At 54.2% G+C, this 17,918-nt stretch overlaps 6 protein-coding genes across 6 annotated transcripts; 2 read left to right on the top strand and 4 right to left on the bottom strand.

Moving 5' to 3' along the window:
* Positions 1 to 5,153: 5,153 nt before the first annotated feature.
* SPBR_05178 (uncharacterized protein) lies at positions 5,154 to 6,114 on the bottom strand (the record flags this gene model as incomplete). Its single annotated transcript, XM_040763455.1, has 2 exons — positions 5,154 to 5,699; positions 5,977 to 6,114. 2 exons carry the CDS (start codon positions 6,112 to 6,114, stop codon positions 5,154 to 5,156), a joined length of 684 nt encoding a protein of 227 aa, XP_040615390.1.
* Positions 6,115 to 6,220: 106 nt separating this feature from the next.
* SPBR_05376 (uncharacterized protein) lies at positions 6,221 to 6,724 on the bottom strand (the record flags this gene model as incomplete). Its single annotated transcript, XM_040763653.1, has 1 exon — positions 6,221 to 6,724. The coding sequence occupies one exon, from the start codon at positions 6,722 to 6,724 to the stop codon at positions 6,221 to 6,223; it is 504 nt and encodes a 167-aa protein (XP_040615389.1).
* Positions 6,725 to 7,787: 1,063 nt separating this feature from the next.
* SPBR_04609 (intradiol ring-cleavage dioxygenase) lies at positions 7,788 to 11,045 on the top strand (the record flags this gene model as incomplete). The annotated part of the gene is made up of 4 exons (XM_040762886.1): positions 7,788 to 8,136; positions 8,196 to 8,216; positions 8,277 to 8,331; positions 8,432 to 11,045. The coding sequence occupies 4 exons, from the start codon at positions 7,788 to 7,790 to the stop codon at positions 11,043 to 11,045; spliced, it is 3,039 nt and encodes a 1,012-aa protein (XP_040615388.1).
* Positions 11,046 to 11,952: 907 nt separating this feature from the next.
* Positions 11,953 to 13,107, top strand: SPBR_05092 (uncharacterized protein; the record flags this gene model as incomplete). The annotated part of the gene is made up of 2 exons (XM_040763369.1): positions 11,953 to 12,677; positions 12,837 to 13,107. The coding sequence occupies 2 exons, from the start codon at positions 11,953 to 11,955 to the stop codon at positions 13,105 to 13,107; spliced, it is 996 nt and encodes a 331-aa protein (XP_040615387.1).
* A 96-nt stretch (positions 13,108 to 13,203) lies between these two features.
* SPBR_04896 (tRNA (uracil-O(2)-)-methyltransferase) lies at positions 13,204 to 14,895 on the bottom strand (the record flags this gene model as incomplete). The annotated part of the gene is made up of 1 exon (XM_040763173.1): positions 13,204 to 14,895. One exon carries the CDS (start codon positions 14,893 to 14,895, stop codon positions 13,204 to 13,206), a length of 1,692 nt encoding a protein of 563 aa, XP_040615386.1.
* Positions 14,896 to 15,493: 598 nt separating this feature from the next.
* On the bottom strand, positions 15,494 to 16,078 carry SPBR_05342 (uncharacterized protein; the record flags this gene model as incomplete). Its single annotated transcript, XM_040763619.1, has 2 exons — positions 15,494 to 15,885; positions 15,973 to 16,078. 2 exons carry the CDS (start codon positions 16,076 to 16,078, stop codon positions 15,494 to 15,496), a joined length of 498 nt encoding a protein of 165 aa, XP_040615385.1.
* Positions 16,079 to 17,918: the final 1,840 nt, after the last annotated feature.

Here is a 17,918-nt window from a genome sequence, read left to right as displayed (position 1 = left end):
AAGGACGTGAGGTAGAAGGGAAAACAAGGTTGAAAATGGAAGAAACGAGGCACTAACAAAACCGCAGTCAGACGAGCAGGGCTGCTCCGTCGCATTGAGTTTGTTGCCACGGACTAAGCACAAACGTCACAAAAAGGCGACAGCGAATGACAGCAACTGACATGGCCAAAGCTCAACAACACGGAGCCAGGCTCGGACAAACAGCAGCCCTCGATGATCCAAAGAGGCTGTGGCAAGGTGAGCCTGCTCTAATGTATCGTTTTGAAGTCTTTCCGTGTTTGTTAGGCCAGCATACTGGTGGAACGAAGCCATGCCTGGTAAAAGCCTAAGGCCAGCTAGCCCTCCTTTTGCTGCTGTTCAGTTGTCCGACTCGGTTTACCTGACAGCCCAGTCCGCACCAGGCGCCGTTTTCTGTGTGTATCAAGGCGACAAGATACCGGACAATTTTAAAAATAAATTACAACAAAATAAGAAAAAAAGAAAAGGCCGAAGTACAAGGCGCCCAAGCCGAACCTTCTCGCTCAATGTCTTGCGAACTGCGGACTTGGGCTTAACGGCACGTCTAGAAAACAAGACCATTCAACATTTTCTATAAAGACAACACGGCGGCTGCTTGATCAAATTCAAAGTTTCTAGAAAAGAATCAACTCACATCATCTTCATTGTTTCCGATCCCAGGGTCTTCAGCTCCTTTGGTCTACTCATATCGTCGTTGACATTTCAAACATTTCTCAATTTCTTTCATCTGAACGATTTCCCAATTAGGAAATCCTTCGATTCCCTACCGCCAAAATGAACTACGGCGCCAACACCCAGGCCGCCAGGCCGCTCACCAGACGCGAGACCGTCTACCACTGGGCATGTGTAAGTTCTGTCTTGTTTCGTCGTTGTCACCTGAAGCTTGAATTTTGTGTGCGTTTTGCTAAATGTTGGCTTTTCTTTCTTTAGCATGCCTGCGGCGAGGAAGGCAATTCCGACAGCAACGACCACTGCACGAACTGCAGCCACCGCAAGTGTAGCTCGTGCAGCAGTTACAAGACGACCACCACGACCTACTAAGGTCGTTGCCTCCACAGTTTCTGTCTTCATCCGGCTTGCTGTCAAGGAGAAGCCTAATCGATGGCTGCAGAAACGCGAGAAACCAGCGCCCAGCGCAACAACAAGCCTACAAGGACCGGGCTAGTTTTGGAAAAGGTGCCTTGAGGACTGATCTCTACTCGTCTCTCGACCGAGCGGTTGGCCCTTTCGAACTCGCCCGCTCGACCGTCTGAGCCACTTTCTCGCCCTTCCAGAATGCTTCCCTTCCCTTTTGCGCTTCTCGTGCCCTGGCTTTCCTGGTTCACTCGTGTCATTTCAAACCGCTTTTGTCCGCCCCTAGACACTGTTGGCCATCATGTTTCTGTTTCTGTCTTTTCTTGTTGTGCCCGCCATTGCCTTTGTAGCCTTATTTTCCACTGCATTTTCCACGGAGTTTTAAGGAGGAATACTTGTAAAAAAAGGAATAGACATTATCTTTTGTTTCTTTTATTTTGTTTTGTCGTCCTCTACTTGTTGTCCTTAATATTCATAGTTTGCAGCGCCCGCAGCCTTACATTTGTATTTAGAATTCTTAAATGACCAATCTACTTCCCGTTTTCCTACTCAAAATACCAAATGTCAGGAAACATCTAAGACCTGTTCACCGAACACATGTCGCGTAACCTGCGCGCGCTCCTTCCAATGTTCCACTGTCGATTTGTACACCCCTCAGGGCCCATGCAGAACAGGCCCCTGTCCCGATCAGATCCAGTTCAGACTGGACACCCCTCTCAAAGTAAAGCCACCCATTTTCTCGGGACCGAGCTTTTCACAAAACTGCTAAACAATGACGTCTGAGCTACGAAATACAAAATGATGCTGCAGAACAGCGACAGCGGAGGCCTGTTTCGCCCTGGGAGTTGCCCCGTCATTTTTGTTTTTCTTCCTCAGTCGCCCCTTATGTTTAAATTCTCCTTGTAACTGTCTGGTTTTCTCTTGGCAGTGCACAACAGGTTGGAGGTGGTGAAACCAGACAAGAGACGATGGCGGCGACAAGCCAACGAAGTTTCGGGCAGCTGGCGTGCTGTTTGAAAGGCGGTTCGACAATGTCACAGGATGCCTCGCCCAACACTACTGACAAACTCGATGGAAAATCATAAAGTCAAGAAGAGAAGAAAAGCAGGAGTGCAAAACAAGAGGGCCAAAGGTTCGATGTGTAAGGCTGTGCTCGGAAGGGCTGCATTGCCTTTCCTCTCGCGAGGCGAGCCTACCTATTCACTCATGTGACGAGGACGATGCAACGGGATACAACATCACGCGTTGTACGGGCATCCAAATGGAGCTGGTACGTCCGCCAAGAAAGGACAAAAAGAAGGCCGAGTAGGAAAGGGTGTAAGGAAAAGGTGTAATGAGGTTGCGAAAGATAGGAAAAGATAAGAAAGAAACGACAATAACCAGTCTGTCACGTAATCATCATTATACGGCATTGGTGAGCAGCCAATCGATGCTTGAACAGCTGTCCGAAGTCGGCGACTGGCTCAGGGCAGCCCTTCTCCAGAGGTCACGCCTGTTATCTGAATCTGGTGGCAGTGAAGCAAGGCAGAACGAAAATGGAAATTGGTATCAACAAAGAACAAGGCAGTGAGGTAGTGTGCCTTCGAAAGAGAGACGGGTTTGTAGAGATGTGTGTCTGCATGTAAACATAGTACCACCGCCTCGGCCATGTCCGCCGTCGAGAGCCTCGTCCATGCTGGTGCAATCAATATAGGCGCGTTTCTTCGAGAAAAAAGAATCACCATGTACGGAGTATAATACCTCGCATATTCTCTACAACTTGTTTTCTGCGATTGGCTCACTCGTTATGTCCAAACAAAAAAGTGGAAGGTGGTACCTGTTGCTGCTCAAATGAGGCCGACCATTCAGGCAACCAACACCTGCATGTCGTGCGACGTATGTCGCATATCAACGGTAAGACTGTCATATGTCGTACACTGGAACGCATAGAGTTACAGCACGTCATAGTTGCCTCAAATGGACCTGCTTTTCAATATAAAAAACACTTGCTCTTAGGAAAATGCCTTGTGGATACTCTGCCTTCTGTATATTCTTCAGGTGCCTTTTGTATTTCCTAGCATGATTTTTTGCTCAGGTGAGCATCAATTCTGATTCAACCGACTCTACAGAAGTAGACCAAGGCAAGATTACGTTACTTAGTCCAAGGCTTTCAGATGCGCCTTACCTTCAGCGAGTTTGGTTGGCTAGGACGGTGAGATTGAGTCAGTGCCAACCAATATCAGCCTGGTATTAAAACTACGTGTCAGTGGCAGACAGTGGATCAGTCGCGTCGGTAATCCAAGAAGAATGTTGCATGCCCCTTGTGTGAACAAAATGCCACTGTCATAAATAAGATGGTGAAATGCAAAGACCGCAGTCGCATATTCAAAACAAACGAGCGGCGTCAGATAACATTGTTGCCTTGGGAGTTTCGGTTTTTGATTGACCATGGCGAATGATGTCCCTTGTTCCCTAAACACGACAGATACCGTATACCTGGTTTCTGCTCAGACCCTGTTTGTGGTCATGTCTCAATGAGGCCGTCGTGCATGAGGCCTTGTTCTATTTTGACACCTCGTCTTCCATTCACGTCTCTGGGATTCCCTCGGGTTGTTCCTGCACGTCCATTCCCTGCGCACGACGGTGTAGTTTCCATCATACTGTCCCTTTGCGCTAGGTATTCTCCAACGTGAGGTGCTACAAATGCTGGCATGAATCGTTCGTTGGGCACAGTTGGGCAGTGATGGCATCAGTGGTGTATTGACCCCTATCAAGTCCCTGCATATGCGGCTCTGTCCACTCTTGAGGTTTCATTTCAATTCAACTCTGCCAACCGGCGCACTCTGAGTCTTTTGTAGCAGGCAATCACCAGTCTTGGGGTAATTAGCCCCCGTCATTTGTTCTCAATTTATTTGTGTCCCGTCGCACTCCCGTCGCCCCTAGGACCATTCACTCAGAGAAATTTGGTCCGTCGTCTGCTGTTGACCTGCACCGCCGATGCGCGCTGTATTGTGAAGAAAAAGCTTGGCCTAAATGTGTAGCTTTGTCCCCCGTGGCTCTGTGATTGTGAAAGAAAGGGTGCCGATATTTTGCGATCATAATGCAAGGGGCCCGGATGGGGCTGAGTGCGACGCCTTGTGCAAAAAAGGGCACGTGAAGACTCGTCACCTCCGAATCACATCCTATCACAACTGCACATGCTTTGAAACCATGCACGGCGTATGTGAGCCCGATGACGTATACGCCAAATACACAGGACGAACCCGGAGCCTCAGGTGTATTTTTTGTCTGTATTTTGTTGCACAAGTTACCAATATAGACTTGATAGTACCCATCACTGGCCCTATCCGCTATTAATTATGTATTTCTCGGCACATTCCCATTTCACTTTCCAGTTTCTACATCGCTGTTTCAGGCGAATCCCGCCGGGGCCCTGACGGTTGTTTGCCTGGCTTGTGGCCCGTACCGATTTGTTTGTATGTCTGTATGTCCTCTCGTTCCCCTGCCTGCGTTGCATCTTCCGTTGCATAGCCTTCCCTCCTCCGCTATTCCTTCGACTCGTCGACAAAGAAAGGCTGAGTAGAGTCATCGTCTCGACGCCTGAAATATCTTAGTCGACGCCTCGGACATCAACGCGCCGCCTGGTTGCCTGAGCGCCTGGACGCCTTAGGTACCGGGACAGAACAAAAGACGAAGGTATGAGTCAAACGAAGACCGCGGAGGACGCAAAGACGCGGTCTGAGGGCGGAGAGGAAGGCTGTCCACGGACTACGACATCGGCGGAAACAAGGCAGAAAAGGCGGGGCGTCGACGACAGCAGCGTCGACGATGGTCGGCCTTCTTCGTCTAGGCCATGTCCTGTCTTTATGCCTCCGTATGGGGGGTCCTGTCACAGGTGTTGTGCTGTTTTGTCGGTCTTCGACTCTGCCCATGGATTGTATTGATTTGTACATAGGGGTCCCTTCACTACTCGTACACACAGCTCGTGGCCTGTTTTGGCCTTTCCCATCATGACAAACAAGAACTCTACCGCTGTACCAGAAGAGACAAACACTACCGTCGAAGCTAGTGTGGCATGCAACTTAACCAACACTCGTGGGAATCTTGACCTGGCCCTTCTTGCGATCATGCGACGGCACACCATAGCGCCAGCCCACAACGGTTGGCGCCCGGCCGTGGGGCCCCACATTTTCTGCGTTGATATCCTGGATCCGGAACTCGAAGCGGTCTGTGGCGACACGATTCGTACGCGCCTCCTCCGCCTCGGCCGCCAAGCGGTCCTTCTCCGCCAAAGCGACCTGTTCCTTGGCGGCCTTGTCCTGGAGTTCGAGCATGCTCTTCTGGTGCGACTGCTTGCCGCTGATGACGTCCTTCTCGACCTGAATCAGCTCGGGGATGGGCATGCGCTTGTCGGGCGAAAGCATCCTGGTGTGGAACGCACGGGCGGCGTCCTCGCGGGTAAACTGGCGCGACTCGGACACGGGCACAAAGAGCTGCTGCTTGGTGTAGGCGTGTGTGTGGATTTCGTTGATGTTCTCGTACGCTAATCCTCTATTCTGATGATAGGTGCCAAAGCTTGGTAGCATATCCAGCACCGCTTTTCTGTACGGCGTTGCTAGCTGCTTCCCCTGTTATATCATGTGAGACGTTAGCCATGGCTTGTGCTTCGCAAGCGCTCGTCCGTGAACGAGGGAGGAGACGACGAGAACCGAAACTAACGGCTAAAAAAAAGGACCAGAAGAAAGAGAGTAGGCTCAGAAAGATAAGCATGGCAAAGTTTTGTAACCATATTGTTTTGTCTTAATGACTAATCGAATTCTTGTATGTTTCATCACAGCCTGGGGGAAAAAGAGAAAGGGGAAAGGAGTAGAGGGAAAGTGACAAACGTATGGGGAGGGTACGAACCTGCTCGGCCCACTGCTTTTCGATTTGCTTGAGCCGCACGACGGCCGCGATGCGCCGCATGTCAATGCCGGTCGATGCCGCAAGACCCTTGATGCTCTCACCCCCATGCACGATTCTGCTATACACGAATTCGCGCATTGATTCGCTGAGTACACTTTGAGACTTGAACGCTTGGTTCCTCGGCATCGGGTTCGTCTTAGTTTCGCCTTGTGATCTCTCCGCTTGTTCTGAAAGCGACTTCGATCTAGCGGCTTCCGGCCAAAACAGAGGCCGACCCTTTTCCCTGATCCACTCGCGCATCAAGCGACGTTTTGCTGCCGACGCAACAGAAGGTGACGTTGAGAAAGCCGCCGACAAAGACGGTGCTCGTGTTGTGCTCGGTGCTTTGCGCGAGGCTGTGGATGAGGTCGGCAGCGGCCGCCGCGATGCGGAGAGGGAGGCAAGCGCCGGGCGTTGTAGCCGATAGCAGCGAGAGGAGGACGCTGTCGAGGTCGACGAGGAGGAGCATGAGGAGGAGGAGGTGGTGACGGAAGAAATGGAGGACCAGGATGCGATTGCTCGCCGGCTGGAAACGCTTGAGGCCATTGAAGACACTGCGGACGCTGGCGTGGAAGCCGTCGCAGCGGCAAATGCCGCCCGCGACGATGCTGGCTGCATTGTCGTAGAGAATTGGGTTGTGTGGGAGGTGGTGATGATGTCGCGTGGTGAGCAATTGCCGAAGAGAGGAAAAGGGAGAAGAGCTCTCCATCGCGAGCTTTCAAACAAAAAATTTGCGGTAGTGTGGGAAAGCCAGTGGACCGATTAAAGTGGACCCATGATTTGTGGCTGTGCGCACAAGCCACAAGTCAACAAGCCCCTGGCGATACTCGAACAACAACGAACGGTAGACGAGCATCAACTTTCGTAAGACCAAGCTTGGAAAGCTATGATTTTTAACTTGCCATCGTAAAGACTCGCATTTAGTTGAAACTTGAGAAACAACACTTTATTTTGTCGTTTTGACAAACGAGAGTTGATATGTCTTCTATGTCGCATGTTTTGCTTTTCGTGGCTGTGGCAATTACAACGATCAACAGAATAGTGTCTTTGGACCATGACTGTGATAGTACGCTATATGGGCGTTTACGATGTACTTCAAGTTTGTGTTTTCTAGCACCTATGGGCTTAGCTGTCCGTTTAGTATTATAAAATGTGACGAAAAGAAAAGAAGATCACGCTTGGTCACCCCCATTGACAGTCACCCATTGCACCTTCCTCTCCGTCGGTCACGCGCAGCTTCCTTCGCGCTTATCATTATGCGCAGGCACTTTCGCGAGAACGTTTATTATATTTTGTCAATAACCACTTTGCTGTCATTTGTCTGGCCTACTATATGCTATCGACGCCCTCATTTCATCCAGAGCAGGCCGTCCCGAAACAGCAGCCGTGCCGTCTTTTGCCATGGATATTCGGGCTTGTGCCTGACTTGGCCCCCATCAATCAATACTGGCCATGCGCGTGAAGTCCCTTCCATGCAAAATCCGCATAAAGCGACCGTTTCAGGCCAAATATCGAAAATGGCACCAAGACGATGACAACTTGAGCCGAACGAGCCGGATAGAGGTGAGGTACAAGTTTGCCGATCATGAGGCCGACCCTGGATCCTAAATCCCAACATCGACATTGACCATACTTCGCTTCGAAGCCCAATTTGATGCAAGTCGACAACACAAAAGCCAACGAGCTCTACAATTGAGGGTAACAAATTGACCGAGCGCGTCGCCGACGCACCTTGACCGGCTGCAAGAACCTCGACGACAACCGCTGTCAATATGACGTTGTCATCAGTGCGGCCTCGACTTCGGCGAGCGATATTCAAACGACTTTTACCTGACCTTTCCATACTCTTCCTTTCCGTTTTTCTGTTGGGCGCACCTGCTTTGGGCGCAGGAAATGTGAACAGAGAGATTGCATACGTCTATGGCACCGACAGCCATGGCGTGACGCGACAGCTGGCTGCCGACCGAACACCGGCACTGTACACATCGGACTTTGGCGATTGTCTGGGGGGCAAGAGCCTCTTCAACATCAGCGCATTTGACGCAGCTTACTACGCCGACAACATGACTGTCGTGTTCCACCTTGATGGAACGAGCAATGTCCACAACGAGTCAACCATGTGTATGTTATCTTGATCCGTGTGATCTGTCTGTATGACACGGACTAACAAACTATCACAGTGGTGATAACAATGGATGCATGTACGTGACGTTTTATTTCACTGATATAATGACAGTCCACGGGCCTAATACGTACTCTAGATGGCGAGACACGATACACTCAGACATTTGATCCATGCCAGTCAGGCATGGGAGGGTATGTCGGCGTGCAGTTTATAGTTTTGAAGTGGACGATTTCATCAGAAGCCACACCTAACCATGTAACTTTGCTCTAGTCTCTGTCCCATAAATTCCAGCTTGCCATTAACGATCTATGGCGCGTTCGCGCTCGTCCCGATGCAGACGGCCTCGATTCCGGACATTGCCCTGCAGATCCCCGACTTTGACGGCTCGGTTAACCTCCAGATCTTTGCCAACTCGACACAGACTGAGATTGGCTGCTTTCAGGCGGCTATGACGAACGGCAACTCCATCGGCATACCACAAATCCTGGCACCAACGATTGCCTTTTTCGTCGCCATTGCCATGATTTGCTCTTTTGTAACGGCAGCGTACGGCATTTCCGTACCCTTGATGCGTGCTCACTATGCGCATTCCCTGTCGGTCGTTCTTTTCTTCGAAACAATGCAAACATTCTTTCTGACGGGCGCACTCTCGCTGCACTGGCCCAGTGTGCTAGTGGCATGGTGGAGCAACTTCGCCTGGTCGGCCGGCATCATACGCATTCGACCGTTGGTCGCACAAATTGTTCGCTTCACGGCTTCCGCAGGAAACGCCAGCCAGTTCACTGGGGACAGCCCAATGTTTGTCAAGGGTGGAAGTGCGCAGCTGGCAGACAAGATCTACAATTCGGACAGCTCAAACAACGGACCGGTTCTGGGGGAGGTGGTTTCTCTCGTTAAGCGCAAGGTCTACAACAGCAGCGACCCGTACGACTACACTTGGGGCGGCGACCCTGTTCTTCCGGGCGTGCCACTGCCTGGAACGTGGCAAAGTCTCTCCGGGACTCTCAGTAACCTCAACATCCCAGGCGCATCCGCGTTTACCCTCTGTTTGTTTTGGACGGCAATTGCTGCGGTGGCCTTTCCACTCGGCCTGATTGGCATGAAGGGCCTGTTTGACTTGCTTTCCAGGCTTGGATGGTTACGGGAAGACTGCATGGCCTACTTTCGCACACACTCGCTGCAATATGCTCGACAGGGGGTGTTTCGAGTGCTGTTGATTGCATTGTCCCCGTTGCTGACACTGGCCGTCTTCCAATTCACACAACACAGCTCGCCTGGTTCCACGGCATTGGCAGCGATCGTGCTGGCCATCCTTGTGGCCGGCGCAGCATACATGTGTACAGATGCCATAAGGAGGAGAAACAAGCACCGGCCCCCGCAAGGCTCTTTCTCGGCGACGCAGTCGTTGTCTCCAAAAAGCCCATCATTCACAAAACGGAGGGCGAACCGCGGAAAGCGGCGCATCTCGTACCTGGAGGACGACGGCGACTTCGAGGCAAGGCAGCGCCCTGGTGTCCACCAAGACGAAAAGTACATCAAGCGGTATGGCTGGCTTTCGGCACGTTACAAGGCAAGCTGCTACTGGTTCTTTGCTGTGCACCTGGGAACGCAGTTTGCTCGGGCCTGTGTTCTGGGAGGCGGTGCGGACAATGTGAGCGTCGCTGATGCCACCAACAACACGCTCACGGGAATCGCGGCACCGACGGCCCAGCTGGTGGTTCTGCTTCTCTTTGAGATTGCCGTGCTGGCTACCTATGCGTATTGGCGGCCGATCGAGAGCAGCCGTAATTTGGCGCTGGGCGTCTGGGTCTTGGGCATGGGACGCATTCTCGTGGCGGCCCTCTGCATCGGGCTGCTACCGCAGGTCGGGATCAGCCGCATCGGCGCGACAGTCATTGGCTTCGCTATTGTTGTCGTCCAGGTGCTGATGCTGTCTATGGTGCTGGTGCTGGTGGCCATCAGTGCGGTGTCGACGTGGCTGTCGTTGACGCGCAACCAAGACAACTTTTACTCGGAAATGTTCTTTTCCGTCCGCAAACGGTACCTCGAGACGCTGCTCGCCAGCGCCACCGGCGCACCGGCGCCCCTGACACGGAGGCAAGAACGGAAGCAGGCCAAGGCACGCCAGCGCGCCGGCCGCGAGGCCGAACGGTTGGCTGCGTCGTTGCCGCCACCGGCGCCGTCCTTTAGCGTGTACGACGTGCGGCGCGCACCCAAGATTGAAGACGTGCACTATGCCGAGTCCGACGAAAGCGAAGTCGAAGAGTTTGGGGTGCACGATGTGGTGTTCCGTCGGACCATGGCCATGGGGCTCTCTGGGCCGAGCGGGAGCGGGAGCGGGAGAAGCAGCAGAGGCGGCAGCAGCGACACGACGGGGCCGGCGACGGAGAACGACAAGGCCACGGACGAGGATACGCTGGGTGCCTTGGGCGAGCTTGGGACGCAAAGCATGGCGGCACGGAAACGGAGGGAGACAGGAAGCGCAGCCAGTCTCGTGGGCGCACAAATCTACGACCCGGCGCGCATTCTTGCCCGGCTCAACCGCAGCCGGACGAGCAGTGCGGCATCATTGCGGTCGGTGCCATCGGCCCACGACAGCATACGCCGCGTATCGGATATGGCGGTAGTGTCGGGCCCCCTGCCGGGTCCACCTCAGATTGGCGTCCTTGCCGGAAGACGGTCAGCAAGTCCGTTTGGCGGTGGCCGGGCGAGTCCTTATGACATGCGGTCGTCGTCCGCTACACCTGTTTCCCGTGGTGACGTGTCCATGACGCCCACCAGTTTAGCCGGGCCCATTTCTCGGCGCATGACGCCGACAAAGGAGACACTGCAGCGATACTCGACGGAGAGGCAGTCACTGCAGTCGCTGCGGTCGACGCCGGTGCCCTATCCGGTACCCGAATAAATAACCGGAAGCGGAGGCGGGAGACCGAAGCGACGAGACAGATCGCGACCTTTGGAGAAATGAGGGAGAGACAAATAGAACGGTCATATAGCGGCTTGCATTTCGGAAGCCAGGTGGACCTGCATGTATATCCACGGTGTCATTGGGAAATAGTAATTTGTAGTAATAGGGGCCAATTCATGTCAAGTCACGGATTTGTATACGTCCGCATTTTCTGGCACTCTCTTTGGTGAGACCTTCCACGTCGACCTGTAAGTCGTAATACTGCATATTAACGGACCTGGCCCTGCCCCAGTGGATTGTGGGGTCTCCACCCCGCTAACGTTGCTGAACTACCAGACAGCGGGGTTGGCGGGCATGGGGTGGGATGAAATGTGCCGATGGCACTGCAATGCGCTTAAGTGCTGCGACACGCGCGGAGTATCTTAACACCAACAGCTTCCGCCCACACTGGTCGGGCCCTTGTTCCCGACGAAAATACACACAAAGTGAACTATCGATTGCCTCGAGCCTTGTGACTAGCGGATGTGTCATGCTATGGTCATCTATGGAGCAGCCACGGTTGGCTGCAGGGTGTAAGGGGCGTGAACTGATTGTGGACGACGGACGGTGGGCCGGTGAAGGATGCCCGGCGGGATAGAGGACGTGGTCGGCGACTGTTTCTTTGTTTTGTTTCTTTTTGAAGCTGAAATTCACTTTTCGTTGCTTTCCTTTTCTTTCCTCCTTTGTTCCTTCCTGGTTATATTACTTTAACGCTCGCCTTTGCGCCAATTCTGTACCTGCCTCTTTCGTCGCATCGGCACCGTAGCACCATCGCCAACGTCTTCCCAATTACAGTGTCTCTTCAACACCTCTGCCACAACCTCACTGCCTCACTGCTCCACCACACCGCTACCACACCACCACAATGGCCGCCACCGACAAGGAAAACAGCCCGCCGGTGCTGCTCGATCTCACAATCGACAACATCACGCCCAACACCATCCGCATCAACGACCAGTCCCCCGACGCCCGGCTGCGCTACCTCATGGCCCGCCTCGTCACCCATCTCCACGACTTTGCCCGCGAAACCCGCCTCAGCACCGACGAGTGGATGGCCGCCATATCCTTTTTGGTGCAGACGGGCCAGATCTGCAGCGACGTGCGCAACGAGTTCATTCTGTTGAGCGACATCCTGGGCCTGTCGCTGCTCGTGGACAGCATCAACCACCCGAAGCCGACCGGGTCCACCGAGGGCTCGGTGCTGGGGCCCTTCCACACGCACGATGCGCCGACGCTGGCCAACGGCGCGTCCATGACGTCGGATCCGGACGGCGAGCCGATGCTGGCGCTGTGCCGGGTGGTGGACCCGAACGGCAAGCCCGTGGCGGGCGTCAAAGTGGACATTTGGGAGACGGACAGCTCGGGCCACTACGACGTGCAGCACGCGGACCGCGACGCGCCCTCGGAGCGGTGCGTGATGGTGTCGGACGAGGACGGCCGGTTCTGGTTCCAGGGCATCAAGCCGGTGCCGTACCCGATCCCGCACGACGGTCCAGTGGGCAAGCTGTTGACGCGGCTGGGACGGCACTGCTGGCGCCCAGCTCATGTGCACTTTATGTTTGAAAAGGAGGGATGGGACCACCTCATTACGTGAGTTCTCTTGACCTGGATGGATGCCCGTGTCCACTTTCCGGTTTTCCTTTTTACCTCACGTCTTCCTCTCTTCAGCGTTGCCCTTTACCCGCACTACCCCAAATCCACCAGAGTTCCTCTCCCACACCCGCTAACCGATCCGATCCGATCCGATAGCGCACTGTACCTGCGCGGCGATCCGTACGAGACGTCCGACGCGGTCTTTGGCGTCAAGAAGAGCCTGGTCGTCGACCTGGGCCGCACCGACGCCGCCGTGTCCGCGAAATACAATGTGCCCGAGGGCACCCTGCTGCTGGAGCAGGAGTTTGTGCTCGTCACCAAGGACGAGACGGAGCGGCTGCGTGACCAGAACGCCGTCGAGGCGCTCAAGACGCTGGGGCTGCACATGAAGCTGGTCGACCACCTGCCCGTGCCGGATCTCGACTAGGCGTGCGTGCATGCGGGTGCGCCGTCCTCCTTGTATATAGCCGTGTCAGATGAAAAAGATGAAACGAAACAATTGCTTCCCTCGTCGGAACGTGTCTCAATGCGTGTTCTTCTTGCCGTCGGCCGCCGCCAGCTTGGCCACATTGTCGGCAAATCCGTGTGCGCCGCCGTGGCTGGCAATGACGTCCCAGGCGTGTTCCACTGTGAAGACGGCATCGACTTTTCGTCGCCTCCCGACCAGGCCCACGTTCCGCGTGCTAGGGATCCGCAGCATCTCAAACTCCACCGCCCACCCGCAGTCCTCGGCCACGCCCGCCACCCACTCGACAAACGACGCGTACGTCGACGACGAGGCCAGCGTGACCGACACGGACGCTGTCGCCTCTCTGGCGGCCGACGACGGTGGGGGTGCACGAAACCGCGCGCCTGTAAAGTTGTGACTGCAGCAGGGGATGGCAAGGAACGCGCAGCCGGACAAGGCCGCCAGCAGCGGCGTCCAGACCGTCAACTCGTCCGCGTGGTTGGCAATGAGGAACGTGCCGGGTGGGAATGTGCCGTCGTGGGTGGACGATGTGCGCCCGGTCTCGGTCTCGGTCTTGTTCTCGTTTTTGTCGTTGCCTTTGTCTGTCAGAAACGAAGGCAGAAGCAGGCTCTCTCGTAGCGTCGCCGTTACGCACGTCGGGCTCGCCCCGTCTCCATGCCCGTAGGGCTCGTTGTGCTCGTATTGCTGCCACGACCGCCGCTTGCGCGCATCGAAACCCCAGCCCCGGTAGCCCTCTTCATTGAGAATGTGCACCAGCAAGCCGCTGCCGCAGCCCACGTCCACAAAGCCGGGGAATTGTGCGGGCACACTCGCCTCGTCCTCGCCCTCGCCCTCAACCCCGTACATGTCCCGCCACAGCTCCATCAGGAATGCCGCAATCGACAGGTCCTCAAACACGTGCTTGGCCGGGTCCGTCGTCTCCTGCCACGTCGCCACCAGCCGCCGCGCGTGCTTTTCTTTGAGGCGCGTGTACCGGTCCTGCACCCGCGCCTGCGGCACCAGCTGGTCGTGGTGCACGCGCTTCACGTAGCCCGCGCGCTTGCCCTCGCCGTGCTTGCACACGGTGTTGATGAGGCTGAGCGCGACGCGGGCCAGGATGGGCCGGCTCAGTTTGCTGCCCGCATCGTCGGGCGGCGTGGCCAGCGTCTCTGGAAACAAGGAAAAGTGCATCGACACGGTCCCGCGGCCGTCCCGCGGCCGCCACGCGTGCAGGAACCCGACGCCCTGGACTTTGGGGTGGTAAAAGGGCACGTGGGCCGGGTCGGCGACGTGCGGGAGGTAGACCACCAGGGAGCGCTCCACAGCGTCGTCCTCGTCCTCATGGTCGTCGTTGCCCTCCTCGCCCCCGTAAAAGAGGCACGTCTGCAGCATCGGCTTGTCGCGCATCGTGTTGCGCGGAATCAGCCGCCGCACAATCGTCCGGTCGTCGGCGCGCACAAGCGACGCAAAACAAGGAAACGGCGTCACGGCCCCCTCCGTCGCCGCAGCCGCCTCGGTGGTCTCGGCCAGAATGTCCGCACGGAACAGCCACGACGACAGCACATTCGGGTTGCGCACCAAGTTCTGCATCACGGCGTCGAACTCGCTGGGTCCAAACGTGCACGGCCGGTGCCACATGGGCGTCCACGTCCCGGGCCTGCCACTGTCACCACCATCGCCCGACGTCGGCGTCTGGATCAAGACCGGATCCGCATCGTAGGCATATTCTTCTGGGCCAGGCAGGGGCGGCGGTGTCGCATCGGTCATGCTTGGGGGTAAGCTGTGTTGGGGGACACGAGGAGAACAGGGAAACGGTCATCAAGGAAAGCATTTGCGTAGAGAGAATTAGTGGCATGAAATGCACGGCAGAAAAGCGCTTAAAGTTAGGCGGTGAGTGCGACGGACAGCGCGTTTGTTAGGCGCGGCTATGTAGTGCAGCCTCGATACTCGACTGCAACCTCGACCAAGTTCGCGAAACCCCGAGTCAAACGACAACCAGACTTCGAGCATATAAATAATATAAAGATTTAACTACTAACAAGCTATCTGACGAAGTGAAAAGGCGAAACATCGCCAACGATTTGAACAACCCCACAATCCGTTACCCGGTCGTCTGCCATCTGCACAATAAGTCAGGTAACGTCGCCCACCTGAACTCTTCTACGCACGGAAAGCTCGAGGAGAAGCCTTGGGCGTCGGCACTGTAGGAGGTGCCGTGGGCTTGGAGGTCGGCACAGGCTCAGGGGACTTTGCGGGAGGGGACGGGGCGGGAACCGGCGACGGCTTGGAGGTCGGCACAGGCTCAGGAGACTTTGCAGGAGGGGACGGGGCGGGAACCGGCGACGGCTTGCTCGTCGGCACAGGCTCAGGCGACTTTTGCAGGAGGGGACGGGGCCGGAGCCGGCGACGGCTTGCTCGTGGGCACAGGCTCAGGCGACTTTTGCAGGTGGGGATGGAGCCGGAGCTGACTTGCTGGTCGGCACAGGCTCAGGCGACTTTGCGGGAGGGACGGGGCCGAAGCCGACTTGCTGGTAGGCACAGGCTCAGGCGACTTTGCAGGAGGGGACGGGGCTGGAGCCGGCGACGGCTTGCTCGTCGGTACAGGCTCAGGCGACTTTGCAGGAGGGGCCGGGGCCGGAGCTGGCGACGGCTTGCTGGTAGGCTCTGGCTCAGGTGACTTTGCGGGCTTGGAAGGAACCGGGGTCGGGGCCGGTTCCTTGGATGTCGGGACAGGGGCCGGCGGAACCTTCGCCGATGCTGTATAGTAGTGTGAGCCAAGTACTGCATTTCTTGTTTTTGTGTTCAGTTTTGCTTTTTCAAAAGTGAGGCAGTTCGTAAACTCACAAGAGGTCACAGCCTTCGAGGACGACTCTGGAGGAGCAGCAGGACCGTTGTCAACGATCGGAGCGGCCACGGCGAGGCCGGCAAAGAAGAGGACGTGCCACTTCATCGTGCTTTATTTTCAAGAATCAGAAGATGGTGTTGGAAAGAGGGTTTGGTTTGATTGTCGATGAAAAGATGACACTTGAATCTGGGTGAGCAGTCCCCCTTCTCTTTATACTTGATATTCTGTGCCCCCAACATGCAAGGATGAAAGTCCGGGCTCTCTTGGTCTCTTTCTTTTCGAGTAACGTCACGATGCTGCAATTTCTTTTTAATTTAGCACATATTTCGTTCCATTTCACCTTTCGTTTTTCCTCTTTTTAAAATGACCTCATTCACCCGAATCAGATTGCAGTTATATTGTGGTGAAAGAGGAGATGCACATGCCCCATGATGTTTCTCGGTGCTTCACAGCTTCGCCATTTTCCAGGATCGCAACATTTTACTTTCGATCATACAATTACACCGGGTATTCAAGACAATTTTGAGTGGCCTGCTCCTCCTGTTCGAAATCGTTCTCGGATATTGCGTATTTTACACATAGACCAGACAGGCAAATAGCTTCCGAGTTGTGCTTGAGAGGACCGTCAGGATCAGGAGGAGCGACTAAACTAGAAGCTTGTGTACCGATAGATGGAAAGAGGGGCACACAATAATGAGTAAATAGAATACGTGAGAAACGATGTCAATAAGCAGACCACACGGACCGCTGTCAAATGCTCCGGGTCGAAGCAGACGGACGAGGGACGTGTCAAGATGTAACCATCTTTGGAACGTCACTTTCACCGCTTACAGTACAGGTCGTCTCAAGAGAGACCTAGAGGGATAGAAATACATGTCACTTTGTATACGCTAGAACTAGAACATCTACTGATCAAGGTCGGCAATAAATCGTTGAGATGGCACGACATGTCACCTCTTCGAGCTGGCTATTTTCCATATTGTCATATCTGCATCCACGAATCGCGTCGTTGGCAGAATATCGCGTCAAGCACACTCTGCAAAAGAAATAAGGCAATTATCAAGGAAACATGAAAAAGACAAAGTCCACTATGCAGATTTTTAGAAAGACATCTTGCAAGCCATGAACATATTTTTGGTATTGATTTCTTCAAGAATCGGTGTAGCCGCAATTGTGAACGCCAAGACGAACTCCTGGATTACGCAATCCAGGTACACTCCCAACCCAGATCGCCGTTACTGCCAAGTCGTTACCCTATGATCGAGAGCGACAGGACGCCTAGAAAGCGGCAGCTACCACAAGGGAGCGAGTGAGGTTGCAGTTAAGCTTTTTTTCACTTTCCGGGTCGACCGGGCCCTTTGGGAAAATTGGGGGATGCGATATTGTTTTGTTCGTGAAGCGGCACTTGTGTGGAAAATGTTCAATTTCATTGCTCAATCCCCCTCCTTGGCAAAATGGACATAAACAACGCACATATATATATGTATATATATATTAAGTCTCTGGTAGGAGGCGGAGATGGGATGAACTGCTTGAGATCGACTCAGTTGGCGCTTCGCTCATCCTTTCGGGACATATTTATTATTGATTTATCCATCGTCATTTGAAGGGGGCATAACGCCTTCCATGAACCATCGAATAACCGCCAGGAGCAGATTCGGTGATAACAACCAACGGAAAAGAAGCTCAAATTGAAGCAGTCGGATTACCCGGAAATGTAGTGCAAGACAGTCCTCTCAATGCTGACCTTCTGCTCCCACGTAACGTCTTATCTGTCACGCCCTGAAGTAATAAACGTGTGTCAGAAGTTGACTTACAAGTGGCTTTTTACAAACAGTACGGAAGATCTAGGGATATCAAATAAATTGAGATTGCATGCACCGCGGAGAAATACATATCATAGCATCCTAGAGAAGTAAATGGCACATTTGAATACAATGTTTGC

This window comes from Sporothrix brasiliensis (assembly GCF_000820605.1).
Source record: "Sporothrix brasiliensis 5110 chromosome Unknown Cont21, whole genome shotgun sequence".
Lineage (NCBI taxonomy): Eukaryota > Fungi > Ascomycota > Sordariomycetes > Ophiostomatales > Ophiostomataceae > Sporothrix > Sporothrix brasiliensis.
Note: the sequence above shows the minus strand (reverse complement) of the source record. Positions and strands in the feature narration are given on the sequence as shown.